We start from the raw sequence: 15,644 nt of genomic DNA, 5'->3' as shown, positions 1-15,644 counted from the left end.
AAAACATCAAAAGAGCACATAAAAATAACAAAACTGCATTTGGACTAGATTGCACATTTTTACATATACTGCATTTTAAAATGTAATAGCCAAAATCATAACCATAAATGTAGTTTTAAAATGCAAACTTAGTTTAAAATACTCATTAGAATGTTATATTTATTAACTTTGATCACTCAGGCACATCATTCAATAAATCAAAGTGAAATCACACATTCATTGCAAGTATGCTTTTGGCCATCTAACTTGTGCATGAAGAACACCAGTAAAGAAAACACATGTAGCATCACAAAAGAATGATCTATTAAGAGATGCATTCTGTAAAGAGCAAGAAATGTACATTTTTAAATTAAAAGAACTATAAGAATATATCTGGAACCATTTAATAAATTTGTTGAGTGACCCATTGTAAGGTCAGCTGAGAGGATGACAAGCACCCAGATGCCCCCTAATTTGGGTCAGTTATCCAGGCTATGTACTTCATTGTAAGTTGCTGAGAAGGAATGAGTCAACGCTATAGAACTGTTTACTTTATAATCTTATCTCCAGGGGCTTATGACCTTGTTCAGAGCTCATTGTAACAGTCAGATAGGCTGAGAGAATAAATCTGTTATATAAATGCAGAGCCATGCTTTCCCCCACTGCTTGCATCGAAAGTCATAGTCTGCTCAAGGTCTCTTTCTAGACTTTGGGAAAAATGGCTTACCAAATGGCATACCATCAAACTTATTAAACAAATAATGTGAGTGTGCAGAAAACATAACAAAATAAAAAATTAAAAAATACAATGGCTTCAAGAAGTATTTGGAAACTTCAGCCATGGTTAAAAATGTGCTGTTCTAACTACATTATCTAACAAAATATCAAACCAAGTGGCATTCATTTTAAATTATTCACATTTAAAAAAAAAAAAAATACGTTTGTTAGGCTTCAGAATACAAAACAACAGCTATATTGTTCAAAATGAAGACAAGTATTAGGACATGTATTTTAAACTTTCTGGCTGTGGAACATGTCCATGGTTTATGTGATGAACTACACCTGCAGTTACTTTGCTAGAACACCTGTGTGAACTTCAGGAGAACTGAGACTTGGTTTGATATTTTTTCATCTTATGCAATGGCATTCATACAATGGCATTTAAGTGTAACTAAATTGTTAAAAAGAGTTTAAATATTTTCTGTGGCCACTGTATCTGATTAGTTGAATTGAAGAGAAATAGATGAAAATGAATGGAGGCAAACGGAGTTATTGAGTCTCCATGCTATGGCTAGTGAATGAGGTCTTACTGTGTGCTGAGGTGCAAATTGACAGACAGCAGCGATCAGCACCTCTGCATAGCAGTCACTTATTACCATCTAATCTGTGCCACTTGACCAGCCAACATGTCCAAGCTCACAATGATTTCTGTCTCAGGGAAGGAGTTGAGCCATTTATTTTTTCTTTGGGCAATATATTGCCCTGCAGAAGTTGCTCTTTTACTTTCCATGTTGGAGGGGGTGGTGAGATGTTGACTGCCTGTATTGTTGGGAAAACTGTGCTCACTGGAAGCTGGCAGGTGTCTTTTGGGTTTCCAAAACACACAATTGGAAAATTCAGTCTAACACTGCAGCACTGATGTTCTATGCACGCTTTGGTTTATTCATCACAGAGCTCTCATAACACTGTTGGAACCACCATTGGGTAAAAAGTTTTAGTTATAGAGTTGTTTATGGATACTATGTGGAACATTTATTTTGTATGTTATGGATTATTACGTTTATGATTTTTCCTTTGTGTGTGTGTGTAGCTCTTCTACCCCAGTCACTACACACATCTTAGTTAATATCCCCTTCTAATTAACAGGTTTGGTTTTTGCAATAACTCCAGCGAAGACAAATCTTAATGCAATTACATAAAATTACATGAATTTAGAGAATTGTGTGCTTGCTCAAAGCCCAGATCTGAACCCCATTCAACACCTTTGGCATGAATTGGAACACAGATACCATACACTAGAAGACACCATAACATACAAAAGAGACACAAAGACAAACATCCCACAAGAGCTCTTCCATGCACATATTAATATAATATGGAGACAGATGCATAAATAAGAATGTGAAGAAACATTTAAGATGAAGGCAAGGAAATAGGAGAGGAATGGACAATGTAAAGACATGTGACTATGTAATCATAGATTTAATGTACAACCCCGTGGCTTACACTGATACACTAACTTATCTTTCATATTGCACTTGATTAAATCACCGCGATGGTGTCCAGGCAACACAAATCACATGCAAGTCAGCATGACACACAATTGACCTACTTGATAACTGTGAGTGACTGTTTATAAACTATGTGGTGACTGGTTAACGTTTATAACAGCTAAATCTGAGGATTTACTATACTTAAGAATGGCAGTCAAGCATCCCTAGGAAGATCATAAAACATCAATGAAGCAAATATATTTACCTCAGAGAAGTAAGGTAAACTTACCTCTTAGGAGAGGCTGACAGTGTGCTTGAGTTGCTTTGGAGACCATTATCTGAGGCCATGCATGTAATTTTGAGGATGCACTAGTTGTTAAAAGCAATGGAACGTTCTAGTGAACATAGATCCCATCAAACGGCTGAGCACTTCCCCAAAACTAATCTTGTTAAAAGCGTTCTCCTATAATCCCTACGGACTCACAGATGCTGCCATATTAATCCCACTAAAGCATCTCCACAAGCATCTGAAATTACAGTTCATTAGAGCCATGGGCTCTGAGACCAGTCATTTGAATTGAGGTGGACAATTTTCACATTTATAGGGTTTCTGATGTTATTGTAGCCTGCATAAAGAATATACAACATTTAAATATATATATATATATATATATATATATATATATATATATATTTTTTTTTGTTTTTTTTTTTTACAATAGCCTACAGATACTTACAACTTTGGGAATATTCACATGTGGATAGAGAAACATGGCACAACACAAAAGCAAGGGCAATGACACAGTAAAGAGCCTATGTTGAGCACACTTCCATATTAACATTCAGTGTCATATATACAAATATATGCATTGATCATCCAGTGCTGTAAAAACAAATATAACTTACAAAATGAGAAACAAAACATTTTGTTCATTTAGCAGCAAGGAATTGTCATTGGTTCTCAACATGCTTGGTCTGTTATGAGGATGTTGCCAGTGTACTTTAATGGTGATGTGTGTAATTTCTTATCTCATAGTGAAATCAGAAACAGTAGGTTAACTTTTCTTTAGCTAAAATAGGTCTGTGCTTTTAAAAATTTGAAACACTGCCCGCAGTGGCCAAAGCGGTAAGTATTGTTGGGCATATGGGCATGTGTGAACTCCATTTCCCAGGTGTAATGTCCATGGAGTGGTGCCAAAATTTGTCTTCAGCTGTACAGGCTGAACAGTGAAGAGGAATGCATGCTTTATAAACTCTACATCTCAACTGAAATCCCAAACCTAAACCTAACCATCAGTGGAGTAAAAATGTAATATTAGAGGGAAAAATGCAACCTCTGAATCGTGCTCGTCACTGATTAAGTGAACGCAATTTCTTTGTGTATTCAACTTGGGATCCGAAACCATGGTCTCCCACAATGCTGATGCAACACACTTCTGGCCGCACCACACGGGAAGGTAAACATGGCCCTTGTCAGGGAGTCGGCATAATGTTGCTGATCCTAGGGTACTGGAAGTATTGGAAACAACATGCTGACCTCCTGTGTGATCATGTTGTATTCTAGTCCAGTAATATACTGTATATACTTGTAGACAACTTTACAGTAAGCCATTCATAGGTTGATTCCACCAAAAGTGTAAACACTGTGGCACTTTCATAACATTGCTCTGTTTGTTTGAGCATCCCATCCAGCCTGGCATTGCAACACTGGCTCAACCAATGGTGTGAGTGTGGGGCAGGATTATCAGTTTGTCCAAAGTGACAAAGAAATTACACATTTCACCTTTAAAGAAACAGAAAAAAGGTCTACTTAGTAAAAGTCATAAAGGATTAGTTCACCCTAAAGTGAAAATTCGGTCATCATTTACTCACCCTTACTCATGTTGTTCCAAACCCATATAACTTTCCTTCTTCCGTGAAGCACAAAAGGAGATATTAAGATTAACTGGACCTTCAAAACTTCAGGTCATGGACGATGTGTTGCTTTTGAACTTGTGCAGACGTAAGGAACAGTTCATTCATATGGCCTACAGCACAACCTACTACATACCCTGGATGAAGCAGATCACTAAAGAGGAAGCCTGTGTTGTATCACCATTCATATTCAGAGCAGAGCCAGTTCCACAACTGAAATGTTCATTGTTCATTTCCTCTGCAGGACCATCATAGGCCGTCAGCTTTGCCTGGCTCAAAAAAATTCTTCTAGGAGTCCAAGGGTCATCCCTTCCTTAAGAAGAGATCATCTCTGCTTCACTAAAAGCAGCTCAAACCCTACTGACCCTGCTTTCTTGTAAAAACTCTGCTCTGCTGTTGAAAAACAGCAAAAACTAGTCTAAGCTGGTATACTGGTCTTCGCTGTGGGTAGCTGGTCTCCCGGCCTGGCCAAGCTGGTCTTCAGCTGGTCTAACTGGTCTCCTGACCAAACTGGTGCTCAGCTGATTTAGCTGGCTGGCCAGCTTGTCTCCCATCCTGACCAGTTGGCAAGTGCCTAAACCCCCTCTAAAACCAGCAAACAGACCAGCCTAACCAGCTTAGGCTGGGTGAAGATGGTTTTACGAGAAGGGAATATAGACCCTATTCACCCTGTATCCAGCTGTGGCTTTGTTTCCACCTCAATACAGCCAAAAGCATAAGAAAAACACTGCACAGATAAATTGCGGATGTCAGAGTTGTTACTGCATGCAGGTTCATATTTTGAGCCCTGTGTAAAAGCATGTTGACAAAAAGGAGGAAGGGTTAAGTCAGATGACCAAGAGCCTGTTGAGAAGGTATCCTGAAGTAGAGCAAAAGTCAGTGGTAGTGCAGGGTAGTGCAGCTTGTATTCAGTCAATGCCAGGAGCTTCCATAGTGACTGTGGCTACCTCCACCGAACCACCTGGCAGCTGTCTGGAGGAGCAGCCAATACACCCTACTGAGAGGAGGGCAGGACTGGACTCTGACGTCACAACGATGGAAGGGACTGGAGCCAAAGGTCTTTTCAGCTCAGCTTTCTCTGAGAACATATTCGGCTTAATGTGAAAGAGAAAAAGGCAGAGAGAATAATGAAGAGAAGTAGTGAGAGAGAGAAATAATAGCAGTTAAATGGGGCTGTCAATCAATGAAAAAAAGAAATTACATGATATGCCAATTATCACAATTAATCACATTTAAATTCTAATAAAAAAGTCCCCAAATTAAGATAATTCAAAAAACAGTTCACTTTCTGAACCAGTGCTTGTGCTTGCAGTCACTGGCAAGTTTGTTTCCTGTCTTCTCTCCCAGCTCAACAATTCTCTGATATTTCCACCATTTCCACGACAGTTAAACACTGATTTTTGCTAAATAGATTAAAAATGGGTACATATATCTTCACTGGAACTGCATGGTGTAAAATCAATTTGGTGCACTTACAGAGGATGTCAGACAACTGGATAAGCTGACTTCGGCCATGGAGGTCTCATCTTTGTCGGTCACCATCTGGGAGGGAGAGAGGAATGATAGAAATGCAATTAACCAGAAAGATTCTGAAAGTTTTTTTTTTTTTTTTTTTTTGCATTCTTGTTCAAAGGTAAGATCAGAGTTTATGCTAGCACATGGTCAGCAGTGGACTTTAACCAGTTGAAAGAGAGAGGTGGAAGGGCAGAACAGAAGGTGCCACCCAGTGGACGCACTTATGCTATTCATCTTGAGCTTGATGAACCAGGATAAGCTGCTGTTTAAGGTGATTATCTCTCTAAAACCACCAGATTAAGGCAGGAGAATTAAAGCTGCCTTAATCTCAATGTAATGGACCCTTATTTAGGTCTGCTCTTTAAATACACATCCTATACACTGACCCACACCATAGCATCTACTGTACATCTCCCATGCCACTGCATTCACATTATATTCACAGCACCCTTTAGTAGTGAAATAGATTTGATTTGTATTCTGTTAATTTAAAACTTGTAGTATTAATAAACTTTTTCAAAATATGAAACAATTGGGGAGTTTGTGATGGAAACTTATGCCGAGTGTACACTAGAGGACTCACAGTCAGCGCCCTGCAAACACTACATGACTCTCAGTCTTTTGTTTTCGGTCGTGTTGGTGCACTCTCCATATGACTGGGTGTGTCAGCTACACGAGCATTCGTCACCGACTAGCTTTAAGGAAGTATCTGGAAGTTGTCACGCAAACTCACACAGCAACGCGAACGTGTCTATAAACAGCATGGAGGAACTAGCGCTCGTTTGTGCGATTATGTGCACAGAACACAAAAAGAAGAAAAAGATCGGAAAAACCTGGATGAGACAGTGGTTGGAAAATAGTATGCGCGTTGAAGTTGTATTTTGTTTTTGAGCTCCCGCTTCCCCCTACCTTCCCCTCCTCATTGGCTGTTGGTCACTACCAGTCTCTCGCTCGTCAGGACAGTGCTCACACATGACAAGACATCTAGATTTCAAGGAGTTTTGAAATCTGTCTTGGTGTCTGGAACGAGTCAGGGCATGTCGCAGTAGTGCGCACACAACAAGAACATTTGTCGTGAGATCTGAGACTTTTTGTTGCAGACCGGTCACTGACCGGTCACCGACTCAAAACATCAAAGGAGACGAGCTTACACTAAACACTAAAGTCCTTTAGTGTACACTAGGCATTAAGCTCAGCACTAAGTAAAAACAAAAACAATGTTAGACTATTGATCCTTTTGCATGGTAAAAAGCAGGATTTGTCTCTTTCCATTAACTAGAGGGAGTGACTGCATCTGTCTATTACTTTCATTGTAGTAAAACAGTGGTTCTCAACTGAAGGGTTGCGACCCAAAAATAGATTGCAGGTCTGCTAGGGTCGCAGACAGAAGGGGAAAACAATGCTAAATGCAAAAAATAAAATGCAACTAACCATATAATAGTGCATTTAGGATTGCAAAATAAATAGTATTAAAGTAAAAAAGTGTCAAATTTTAAATGGGAGAAAACAAGTTAGAGGCATTGTGTCCAATCAAACTCTATTATTTTGACAGAGGTACTGTATTTTGGTGCAAACTCCTCTGTCACTTGGCAGAAGCTAGACAAAATATGCAGATGGACAGGTAACATGCACTCGAAAACCATGAGCATTACTATGCAACGTTAATTAATGTACAGTCAAAAGGCAAAGAACAACACCCTCTCACAGCGAAATCGTAAGGATTCGTACGACTTTTCTAAATTTGGCAAATTCTTATAATATCGTAAGACTGCACTTGTATGAATTCATACAACCCTTACAACAGCCAATGACGTCGCTGGACATTGTTGTCATCTAATACGCAACAATTACTTGCTTCTGTCACACATAACAGCTTCCTGTCATGTTTTTACACTCTACCAATTGGTCAGGTTTAGAGAAGGAGTTTGATTAAGGGCATTAATATTAACATGCATGTCCTTGACACCTCGTGCGTGGAACTCGCGCTTACTTCCGCATTACACATCTGGCATTTGCATGTGATGAAATCGTATGAAAATCATACGAATTACCCAACTCGTAAAATATGTACAAATTTTAGTGAGATCGGGTTGCAAAGAAAGAGCATCATAGACCTTATTCGCGCTAGCGCCATCTTTGATTTTTAATGGTAATGACAACGACGCTGCGAGGGATTGATGTACAGTCTTTTCAATGAGCTGAACTGCAGTTTAAAGTGTTTTTGGATCATTACGTGGACAAATCATTGATAAAATATCCAAGAACATTCAGTATACAAAGATCTAGGAGCTTTATACCATTCGTTCCATTGAAGAGATGGTAAGTCTATTCCCTCACAGCCTTGTTGTCATTCCCATTAAAAATCAAAGATGGCACTAGCATGAATAAGGTCTATTAGCACATATGATATTTTCAATCACACACACACGTAAATATGAACACTTTTGTCATTTGTCACAGAACTGTGTTGGCTGAAATCAACAGTGAACTGTCTTGAAGATATGAAGGATGGAATGAATTTTCCAAGTGCATTTTTAAATCTGATGGGAGTCTTTACCTCTCTGAAGATGAATGAGGGCTTCCTAATTTCCTAAATTAAATGTTCACTGGGTGAACAAAGAGGAAGTGTTTGATTAATGAGATATGACACTTATTAAAGACTCTCACGTACGCTGATGTAGGCACATGTCCTGTTTAGGCCCGACTCTGCCAAGCTCTGTGCTGAGTTTCTGTCTAAGATACCAGCGTCTCTGCTTTTAACCTTCAGCCTCAGAGAGCTTGTGTGCTTGACGTCTGACACATCTCTGTCTTTACGGATGTCACATGAGACCTGACGGCTCGCAGGACGTGTACTTGCACTGGACAGGTCTGCCTCGGTATCCGTCCAGCCCTAGAATACCCAAAAACACCACAACAACATTACACACATTTGTTTTACCAAGAGGTGTGGTCTATTGACTTCTATTGTTTTTATACTGCGCTAATAATATTTTCTATCCAGTATTCTTAGATTTTCTTTAAGACATTATTATAAGCCGTTTTCCATTGACTAATCCCCACAATGTAGGTGATTTCAGGTTTTACTCTCTTTGTGGGGACATTTGGTCACTCACACAGAATGTTGATCCAAAAATGAGATGTTCACTATTTAAGCAATAAAGTATAAAAGGTCATCTTATTGCAAAAATAGTCACAATTCACAATATAGCACAGCCTAAAGTGCCTTATAGCATATATAAAACAGTTACTGCATAATAAAAATATTGAAGACACAAATTTACATAAAAATACAAAGTAGCAAGGTGAACAGATGTTTTGCATCATACACTGTAAAAAAAAAATGATTTTCTTATTTTCTTGTAAAAAGAAAAAAATCTAAATATCCTTAAAATTACTTGAGAAGCTGAACAACATACAGTAAGATATTGAATCTTATTTGATATATATATATATATATATATATATATATATATATATATATATATATTATTTAAATCAGTGGGATTTTAAATTTAGTGGGATTTATGCTTATAACAAGAAAAAAAATTGCCTTTGGGGTTAGAAAAAAAAAAAAAAAAAAAAAAATATATATATATATATATATATATATATATATATATATATATATATATATATATATATATATATATATATATATACACTATATTGCCAAAAGTATTCGCTCACCCATCCAAATAATTGAATTCAGGTGTTCCAATCACTTCCATGGCCACAGGTGTATAAAATGAAGCACCTAGGCATGCAGACTGCTTCTACAAACATTTGTGAAAGAATGGGCCGCTCTCAGGAGCTCAGTGAATTCCAGCGTGGTACTGTGATAGGATGCCACCTGTGCAACAAGTCCAGTCGTGAAATTTCCTCGCTACTAAATATTCCACAGTCAACTGTCAGTGGTATTACAACAAAGTGGAAGCGATTGGGAATGACAGCAACTCAGCCACGAAGTGGTAGGCCACGTAAAATGACAGCGGATGCTGAGGCGCATAGTGCGCAGAGGTCGCCAACTTTCTGCAGGGTCAATCGCTACAGACCTCCAAAGTTCATGTGGCCTTCAGATTAGCTCTAGAACAGTGCATAGAGAGCTTCATGGAATGGGTTTCCATGGCCGAGCAGCTGCATCCAAGCCATACATCACCAAGTGCAATGCAAAGAGTCGGATGCAGTGGTGTAAAGCACGCCGCCACTGGACTCTAGAGCAGTGGAGACGCATTCTCTGGAGTGACGAATCACACTTCTCCATCTGGCAATCTGATGGACGAGTCTGGGTTTGGTGGTTGCCAGGAGAACAGTACTTGTCTGACTGCATTGTGCCAACTGTGAAGTTTGGTGGAGGGGGGATTATGGTGTAGGGTTGTTTTTCAGGAGCTGGGCTTGGCCCCTTAGTTCCAGTGAAAGGAACTCTGAATGCTTCAGCATACCAAGAGATTTTGGACAATTCCATGCTCCCAACTTTGTTGGAACAGTTTGGGGATGTCCCCTTCCTGTTCCAACATGACTGCGCACCAGTGCACAAAGCAAGGTCCATAAAGACATGGATGAGCGAGTTTGGTGTGGAAGAACTTGACTGGCCTGCACAGAGTCCTGACCTCAACCCGATAGAGCACCTTTGGGATGAATTAGAGCGAAGACTGCGAGCCAGGCCTTCTCGTCCAACATCAGTGTCTGACCTCACAAATGCGCTTCTGGAAGAGTGGTCCAAAAATTCCCATAAACACACTCCTAAACCTTGTGGAAAGCCTTCCCAGAAGAGTTGAAGCTGTTATAGCTGCAAAGGGTGGGCTGACGTCATATTAAACCCTATGGATTAAGAATGGGATGTCACTTAAGTTCATATGCGTCTAAAGGCAGGTGAGCGAATACTTTTGGCAATATAGTGTATATATATATTATTTTTTTTATCCTACCCCATTGAAAAATAGTTTTTTCTTGTTATTAGCATAAAAAAATGTTGTCTGAAAAAAAGACAATTTTTTTTTTGATCTTTCTTGTTTTAAGAATGTTTAGATATTTCTCCTGTAAAACCAGTCTCAAATAAGAAAAAACATAAAGAACAAAATACTCCGTAAGAAAATAATTTTTTGTACTATAGCTGTTGCTATATTCAGTACTTTACCACAGCTGGGATTTAGTACTGACCAGTCAGCATCCAGGAACAAAACTATCCATTTTAAAATAAAGATTATAACTACAAAAAATCTAAGTGGAATTCACAAGTTAAAATTTTCATAGAATTCTTGAGTCAAATAAAGGTCAACACATTTGGCTTGCTGTCTGTGATGAAGGGCCCTAAGTTGAAACTTACATTTGCAGCTTTTAATTATAGGCTTCAAAATATGTTGCAAGATCTATTCTTCAAGTGCTTGTGATTGACAAGATTAAAAGGACTTTCATTTAGAACTCCATTAACTGTGATATTGCAGTGAGCTTTTGGGCGAGTAAAGGTAATTTTTCGTACCGATTCACTGTCAGACACTGAGGACAAGCGTGTCTTCCCAGTCCGGTGCAGATTGCTGCTGGTTTCAGAGGACTGGCTGGTCACAGTGGAACGTCGCGTGGACATAAAGCTACTGCTGCTGAATCGGTCTCTTTGAGGCACACACAGTATCACACCCAGACATGGTATGTACTTTGCAATGGCAGACCTGAGAGACACAGAGGGGTGACATGTGAATGTAGGATAGGAAAACTGAAAAACATAAAGAGAGAAGAATGTGCACTTTGAGTGGGGAGAAGAGAAAGAGATGTAGACAACAACAGGGTTTCTGTTATGAATGACTGTGTGTAAACACAGAACAGATAGCTCTCAAGAGCACCCAGGGGAAGTAGTCAGAGCACACATTATCTACACTGTACCAGTACAATAGCTCTTTTGAATTGAATGGGCTGTCTACTAATAGTGTGTGATTAGATGAAATGTAATGGAGAATTAGGTCAACAAACATTCAATAATTTCTCTTTGAGGAAAATGCAAACTTAGAATGAGCCAAGAGTTTATAACTTGTTTCATTTTTAAGGATGTCGATACAGATCCTCTGTACAGCTTGATGGAACAAAGGTACACTATGCTATTACATTGTTTTTTTACTGTTACTTATGTGCCTATGCTCTGTGCTACTTAAATGGCTGAACAATGAAGCAGGAAGTTCAGCACTTGTTGTGTAAAGCACCAAAGTTCAGTGAAGAAGAATAAATAAGTCAGTAAAAGATCACAATAAAACAATCACAATACATTAAACAAAGAATCGGAATATTAATGTGTCACGACCCAGATATCGACATAATTTGTCATAATATCAACAGGTCCCTCATTCATTCATTATTTCCTAGCCTCATGGTGATGATGGTTACATATTTGTATCTAGGATATACAAAAATTTGTTCAGATGTGTGAGAATAATGATTGTCTTGATCCATTGGTGCTCCTCTATGTTTATGATAATAAGAATTATTTCTACTGTCGATTTAACGAGTTGAGTGCAATTAATTATATACAAAATAATGCATTAAATGATTTAATGCAATTAATCATGCCCTCTGACAATACTCTGAGTATTTTCCTACCATCAGTGCAATTTAAGCTTGAAGTACATGTAACTTTGTGAAAAAGCCATGTCAGCAGGGGGCAGTCAGCACACATAAACTAATCTCACTAATAGCGCAGCCACAGAATGAAAGCCGGTCACACAGGACATGTTTCTGACAGCTGGACAAAGACCAGAGATCCCGAGATACAATTTTCAAAGTTTCAACTACTTTTACCCGACACAGTGTCTAAAAACACTGTGTTTGTGACACTGAAAACTAGTGAGATGCTCCAAAAGAGTCCATCTGACGCACATGTACATAGACGACAATTAAAAATAAGGCAGACGGAACAAGAACGTGTCCTGTGAGAGCACAAACAACCAATATACTGACTTCTAAAGCCACTTTTTGTATTGCCTAATCAATGCTGTACTCGTCAGTCACAATAATACAATATTTTCAATATGAATATCTGAAATGAATATCAGAAAAATACATGACGTGAAAGTCTCTGTGCTTTACCAGTGGTTTAATGACTCAAAACTCACAAAAGATGTTCATTTGTTGCCACATTCTGGCATAAAAGTGTGATTTACAAAAATGGTTACCTGAACAATAAGTGAACAAATCTGAACTAATCTTTTTATATACATGTATACACAGTGTATATATCTCTCTCTCTCTCTCTCTCTCATATATATATATATATATATATATATACACACACACACACACACACATACATACATATACACACTACCGGTCAAAAGTTTTGAAACACTAATTTTTTATTATAATTTTTTTTTTTCGCATTTTAGAATAATAGTAAAGTCATCAAAACTATGGAATAACAAATGGAACTATGAGAATTATGTTGTGACTAAACAAAATCCAAAATAAATCAAAACTGTGTTATATTTTAGCATCTTCAAAGTACTCACCCTTTGCCTAGAATTTTCAGAAATGTACTCTTGACATTTTCTCAACCAATTTCTTGAGGTATCACCCTGGGATACTTTTTAAACAGTATTGAAGGAGTTCCCATCTATATGCTGGGAACTTATTGGCTGCTTTATTATTTGGTCCAAGTCATCAATTTCAAAAACTTTTTTTTTTTTTAATTAAATTTTAGATTAATAATGAAATAAATTAATATCTTGGCACAATTATATTTTTGCCTACAAAACTAATTTCAAACATTTAAGCATACGCCTTCAGATCAAAAGATTTTGAGATCATGAGAAACATTTCGGTCAAGTGTTTCAAAACTTTTGACCGATAGTGTGTGTGTATATATATATATATATATATATATATATATATATATATATATATATATATGTGTGTGTGTGTGTATATATATATATATATATATATAAATATATATATGTATATGTGTGTGTATATATATATATATATATGTGTGTATATATATATTTATTTAAATTAAATATAATTTATATTAAATTATCTTTATTCAGGGGCCTTTCTCAACAAATATACAGTAAGTAGGTGCCTCATCATGATGCATTAATCTCGTGTGACTTTCCACCAATCTGATATCAGTAATGTATGGTCCTTGATACATCCAGAGAAGATCAATCTGAAATATCTAAATCTGACTTTTAAAGGTCAGAATCTTCCTCTGTTATTTCAAAGAACATGTGCTTCCATTCTGTACACAAAACCTTTGATCAATCGTGGCTGCCTGGCCTTGGGGCACGCAGCATACATGTTGGGGAACAATGTTTCATTTCGCTAGACAGCTCTTTGTATTGGAAACCAGAGTGTGTAAATAAACAGGAGTTGGTGGTTATTGAGCTGGGTATGCTATTGTACTTCAGTGTTTTCACACACTGCCAGGATATTCTTATATTTGTTCAGCAGAAAATACAAGTTTTGGTAAAAATGCTTACACTCAAGGATATGAATGAGTGTGACTGCATTTCTAGCATGGAGTTAAGCTCAGAGCAGGGATGTGTGGCATTAATAATCATATTAAAAATGCTTTTTTAATTGCAAATTAATATCTTCATTTTAAATGAATTTGAATTTAGATAATGATTCAAAATGTGTAATTCAACTGTAATTAGAATGTAATGAAGTAGAATTGTTATTTAAATTGTATAACTATTAAATGTATACAACTGCTGTGTGTGGTTTTTAATAATACATTTCATTTTTCAGTATGAATTGTACATAAACATTCCATCATACACACAACACAAGGGGGTTTTCCAATAAATAAATAAACAGATGCTATAAATAATCAATTTTTGAATGCTACTTTCAGAAATGATTTTTTAATTCTATATTTTTCATTATATTTAATATAATAACTTTCACTTTAAGAATCATGGAGGAAAAACAGTTTATTTCCAGGAATGCTTTAATTCTCTAATAAACCCCAAAGTTTTCCAACCATTAAACAGGCTTACATGATGGAAACCTTAAACTTGTGTTGGACCAATAAAATCCTGTTGCATGACTGTTTTTGTCTTTGAACTGCAATTCAGTTAATACTTCTTGTCCATCCAATTCAAATGTAACATCCTATGAGACGTGGCCAGTTCAATATTCAAATTCATAAAACTGAATTATAATAAGATATTCCAAATCTTTCATTCTAAAATTTGCTCAACCCCGAGTAGCAAACCAGAATCATTCAGTGACATAAGCACCGTCCCTGTTATACCTGTATTTTGGGTGAGTGATGGCATAGATGATAGGGTTGTGGATGGCGGACGCCTTGGCAATCACAGCGGGCACAGAGTTCATGTAGGGTGTGAGTATGTCAGCATAGCTTTGGAAAGATCAAGAGGACACAACTGTATTAGATTCCATTACAACACTTTGCTTTCAGCTAAACTGCCAATACATGACATCACAGTTCAAAACAGATTTTATTAGACTTCAAAGAGGCAAGTAAATGAGTAAAACCACTTATTCAGCTGGAAATAAAGCAGCAGGCACATGGCGCATGTGATCATTAACCTGTCAAAGAAATTTCTATAAAACAAGGCACAGTGTGTTCCAGTCACAGTCAGTGACACATTTCCTATCTGGATGTGGATGGAAGTCAGCTGAGACAAAGAATACATTCTTTGCAATGATATTTTAATAGGAACAATGTTGCACATTTTTTATGATGTAACATACACAACGTTGCGTCCCGAATGACAAAAAAATCTACACTTGAAATCCATTCTTATTGTTCACATGGATGCAGTTTATATCGGGGTTGTAAAAACTGGATATCATGTTTTGTTTTCTATTCAGACTACAAAATACTAAACAGATTAATCAGATATGCCAAAAATTGTTTCAGAATGAATGTCTGAAGCTTTCTTTAGAAGAAAGTTGTCTCACTGCTAGCTCTCTGCTATGCCTTCACCACTACCCTCAGAGAATGGGGAATATCTGCTTCTCACATGGAACACACTGTACTGTATTGACTGAGATAAATGGATACTATTA

General features: G+C 37.3%; 1 protein-coding gene across 1 annotated transcript in view; it reads right to left on the bottom strand.

The window, feature by feature from the left end:
• The window catches only part of LOC127427263 (melanopsin-A-like), a 67,025-nt gene continuing 51,381 nt past the window's right edge, over nucleotides 1-15,644 (bottom strand). Inside the window, exons 7-11 of the mRNA XM_051674753.1 lie at nucleotides 14,863-14,970; nucleotides 11,098-11,284; nucleotides 8,293-8,511; nucleotides 5,583-5,648; nucleotides 1-5,200 (exon numbers count right to left, since the gene is read on the bottom strand). Of these exons, the coding sequence (XP_051530713.1) occupies nucleotides 5,015-5,200; nucleotides 5,583-5,648; nucleotides 8,293-8,511; nucleotides 11,098-11,284; nucleotides 14,863-14,970 (766 nt within the window). The 3' untranslated portion in view covers nucleotides 1-5,014. The remainder of the gene's footprint in view (nucleotides 5,201-5,582; nucleotides 5,649-8,292; nucleotides 8,512-11,097; nucleotides 11,285-14,862; nucleotides 14,971-15,644) is intronic.

This window comes from Myxocyprinus asiaticus, chromosome 36 (assembly GCF_019703515.2).
Source record: "Myxocyprinus asiaticus isolate MX2 ecotype Aquarium Trade chromosome 36, UBuf_Myxa_2, whole genome shotgun sequence".
Lineage (NCBI taxonomy): Eukaryota > Metazoa > Chordata > Actinopteri > Cypriniformes > Catostomidae > Myxocyprinus > Myxocyprinus asiaticus.
This window is presented reverse-complemented; position numbering and strand designations above follow the sequence as displayed.